Source organism: Thecamonas trahens (genome assembly GCF_000142905.1).
Source record: "Thecamonas trahens ATCC 50062 unplaced genomic scaffold supercont1.34, whole genome shotgun sequence".
Lineage (NCBI taxonomy): Eukaryota > Apusomonadida > Apusomonadidae > Thecamonas > Thecamonas trahens.
In genome coordinates this window covers 281,066-285,094 of record NW_013657646.1, presented here as the reverse complement: position 1 = coordinate 285,094, position 4,029 = coordinate 281,066, and the positions used below count along the sequence as shown (strand labels likewise).

The following is a 4,029-nucleotide window of genomic DNA, read 5'->3' as shown; positions in this document are numbered from 1 at the left end:
ATGAATAGTTATATTGGATGCTCCCCCCCCCCCCCTCCCACCACCCCCACCCCTCCCCCCCTACCAACCACACCCCACCCAACCCCCACCCCAAACCATGTCGTCGTCTGAAGAACTCCAGCTGTACTCGTACTGGCGGTCGTCGTGCTCGTACCGCGTCCGCATTGCCCTCGCCCACAAGTCGCTGGCATACACGTATCACGCCGTCTCGCTGCTTGCCGGTGAGCAGACCGAGGACGGGTACACCGAGCTCAACCCGTCCAAGCTGCTCCCTGCCCTTGTTCTTGCCGACGGAACCGTCATCGGCCAGTCCACCGCCATTCTCGAGTTCCTGGAGGAGGCCTATCCGGACGCGCCCAAGCTCCTTCCTGAGGATCCGCTCGCCAGGGCCTACGTCCGCCAGGCCGTGGCCATGATCGCTGCAGACATCCAGCCCGTCCAGAACCTCCGCGTCCTCAAGTACGTCGGTATGGACCGCAAGATCGAGTGGGGCGCTCACTGGATCGCCACCGGCTTTGATGCCCTCGAGGCCTTTCTGGCAAAGCACGCCGGGAACTACTGCATTGGCGACGAGCTCTCGCTCGCCGACGCCTGCCTCGTCCCGCAGGTCTACAACGCCCGTCGCTTCGGCATCGACGTCGAGACCAAGTACCCCATCATCGCCCGCATCGACGCCGCTCTCAACGAGATTGAAGCCTTCAAGGCCGCGCACCCGGACAACATGCCCGACGCCCAGGTCTCGGCCTGATCCCGCTGGTCTTTCATCGGAGTTTCTTCCGCCGTCGCGCGCTCGGCTTGCTACGTACGCTGCTTGCGCCGACTCCTCTATCGCTCTTCCGAGCCTGGTCTACACTGGCCCTTGCCTCTCGACCGGCTGCCGCGAGCACCCCACATCGCACCGCCTTGCACGCCAGCAGCGGGCCGATAAACACGCCAAAAGTGCCGAGCCCGAGCTTGAGGAGCGTGGTGGAGAACGAGGCCTTGACGTACGTCGCCTTGACCGACGACGTCACGCCGGCCTTGCGGAAGATCTTGTCTAGCGCCTCGTGCTTGTGAATGATAGCAAGGTCGCGCGGAGTGTGCCCGGCGTCGGTCTTGGCTGCTGCCACCACGCCGGGCGTCGCCAAGAGGAGCTCGACAACTTGCCCCGCACCAGCCTCGGCCGCAATGTGCAGCGGCGTGATTCCCGACGGCAGCCGCGCGTTGACGTCAGCGCCAGCCTCGACAACCGCCGCCACAACTGCCGTGCTTCCCGACGACGCCGCCGCGTGGACAATGTACGCGCCCGATGATGACGGCCCGGCGTTGACGTCAGCACCCGCACGCAGCAGACTCTGCAGAGCCTGCAAGTGTCCACCGAGCGCCGCCGAGAACGCCGGCGTCACGCCCTCGCGCGCATAGTTGACATCCGCGCCGGCATCTATCAGAAGCTGCACAACTCCGGTGTCGCCGCGCTCGGCTGCCATGTGCAGGACCGACCAGCCGGTCGACCGCGGCGGAGCGTGCGCAAGCGCGCGCCGGCGATCGGTGCCCGGGACCAGAAGCCAGCGGGCAATGGCCTCGTGGCCTTCCTGGACAGCGGCATCCAGCACCGTTGCACCATCGCCAGCAGGCAGCAGCAGATCCGCCCCAAGCTGCACCAGCCGCTTGAGGACGGACAGATGCCCGTTGAGGGCGGCGATGTGAACAAGGCCTACAGCCTGCAGATTGTGATCAGGGACCGGGACCGTTTCCCGCAGCATGCGGGCCCACTCGCCGCCTTCCATCCGCCGCACCGCACTCGCCAGACCATCGCCATCGTTTCCGGCCACCAGCGCCAGAACAGCCGACGGAATCGGCCCGTCGGCAGGAAGCAGAGCCGTGCCCTCGGCCCGCCGCCCGGCAGCCACCACCAACGCCACCGCAAGCGCCACCGCAAGCGCTCCCAGCCGGGCCCGGCCACTACGTCCCGGCCCCACACCGCTGCAGCCGCAAGCCCATGTCATGTTGCTACCTCGCGGTCGCAGTCGAGTCTGCAGGCTTGCTTGCTCCCCCCCCCTTCCTGGCCACTTGGCCGCCCTCCCCAACCCCGACAGGCGGCTGTGCTGGCCTCGCTTTCATTCAGCTGCACCAGTCCAACTCGGGCTCACACCACTCGCCATGCTCGATGTCGCCCTTGCTGAGTGCCTTGACCATGTACGGGCCCTCGAGCTCGTAGCCGAGGCGCCGGTAGTACTGGCGGGTGCCGACGCCGGCAATGACCACCATCTTGGTCGAGCCGTGCTCGGCGACGGCGATGCGCTCGGCCTCCTCCATGAGGAGGGTGCCAAAGCCCTGGTGCTGGAACTTGGTCGGATCGCGCGAGTGGAGTGGAACAGCCGAGCCGTAGACGTGCAGCTCGCGGACGATCGAGGTCGGGCCGGCGGTCATCTCTGGCCGGAACGCCGCCGGCGACGCCTTGCGCAGCCGCAAGAGACCGACAAGGATGTCCTGCTCGGGATCCTCGTAGGCGAGGAACGTCTCCCATCCACCATTGGCCACATAGTCGCGACGCACAAGCTCGACATGGTGCGGCCGGACCTGGTCGGTGATGGCCTTGATGCCGACCTCACGCGAGCGGACGTCGCGGCAGGCGTAGCCGAGGTCGGCGAGCCGTGCCATGGCCAGCTCGCGCAAGTTGCCGTGCTCCACCCCCGATGAGACCAGTGGCATCGGGATGTCGCGCTGGACGCGGTAGACCCGGGTCCACGGCGGGACAAGGGCCAGGAGCCGTGCCACAACGTCGACCAGCTCCTCGGGCGTGTAGTTGGAGTACCGCCCGGTCCGCCACAGCTCGTACAGGCCGGTCCCGCGGATGACGAGGGTCGGGTAAATCTTGAGGCCGTCGGGCCGGAACGCAGGGTTGGCAAAGAGCTCGGTGAAGCCGGCAAGGTCGCGGTCGAGCGAGCAGTTGGGCAGGTCGGGCATCATGTGCGAGACGACCTTGAAGCCGGCGTCCTTGGCGAGCTGAAAGGCCTCGCAGACGGCAGCCACAGTGTGGCCGCGGTTGGTATCGCGCGCCACATCCTCGTAAATGGCCTGCACACCCATCTCGATTCGCGTGCATCCGTACGCCAGCATGTCTGCCAGGTGCGGCTTGAGACAGTAGTCGGGGCGGGTCTCGATGGTGATGCCGATGCACTTGACCCGCGACTGCTCCGAGTAGGCGACAGCCTCGGCGACCGAGCTCGACGCATGACCCGAGAGGGCGTCGTGTAGGTTGCGGATAAAGTAGTCGCGGTAGCCGGCGTCGAGCGACATGAAGGTCCCGCCCATGACAATAAACTCGACCTTTTCCACCGAGTGACCGAGCCTCAGCAGCTGGTCAACCCGGTTCCGCGTTTGCAGATACGGCGAGTACCGCGCGCGAATGGCCCGCATCGACGTCGGCTCGTACCCTGTGTAGCTCTGCGTCGAGTACTCAAAGTCCGAGTCCGGCCCGCCCGGGCAGTACACGCAGATGTTGCCGGTCATGGCAATGTGCGGGCAGCGGTGCGGCTTGGACATGACGGCCACCACAGCAATGCCCGACGCCGTCCGCACCGGCCGCGCCTTCAGCAGCGGGAACAACAGGTCCTGATCCTCGGGCGCCACCGCCGCAATCAGCTCCACCCTCTTTGGGTACGACGGCAGCGCGTGCTTGCGGCACACGTCGCCAATGATCGCCTCCACCTTGCTGCTCACATCGCCCGGCCCGCTGCTCTTGCTCTTGCTCTCATTGCTCTTGGCTTTGCGCTTGTTCAGCACCCCACGCGAGCCAAACTCTCTCTTCAGCCCGGCAATGATCTCCGCAATGACCCCCATCCGGCCTGCCGCCCGTCGCATCACCCGACCATGACCCCCCCCGCCCCCCACGCCATCGAAGCCGTGAGCCATTCGCCGCCACCCCGCCCCCCTCCGAGCCCCCCACCCCCCCGCGTCGCCCCGGCGCCGGCGCTCCTCTTGTCCCCAACTTCAGGCCTGGCTTTTTATCACTTCCACGCTAGCCCCCCATTCTGGACAGATCCTTTT

General features: G+C 66.4%; 2 protein-coding genes across 2 annotated transcripts; one reads left to right on the top strand and one right to left on the bottom strand.

Moving 5' to 3' along the window:
• Positions 1–121: 121 nt before the first annotated feature.
• Positions 122–748, top strand: AMSG_07351 (maleylacetoacetate isomerase; the record flags this gene model as incomplete). Its single annotated transcript, XM_013900802.1, has 1 exon — positions 122–748. One exon carries the CDS (start codon positions 122–124, stop codon positions 746–748), a length of 627 nt encoding a protein of 208 aa, XP_013756256.1.
• A 77-nt stretch (positions 749–825) lies between these two features.
• On the bottom strand, positions 826–3,822 carry AMSG_07350 (elongator complex protein 3; the record flags this gene model as incomplete). Its single annotated transcript, XM_013900801.1, has 3 exons — positions 826–842; positions 872–1,941; positions 2,111–3,822. The coding sequence occupies 3 exons, from the start codon at positions 3,820–3,822 to the stop codon at positions 826–828; spliced, it is 2,799 nt and encodes a 932-aa protein (XP_013756255.1).
• Positions 3,823–4,029: the final 207 nt, after the last annotated feature.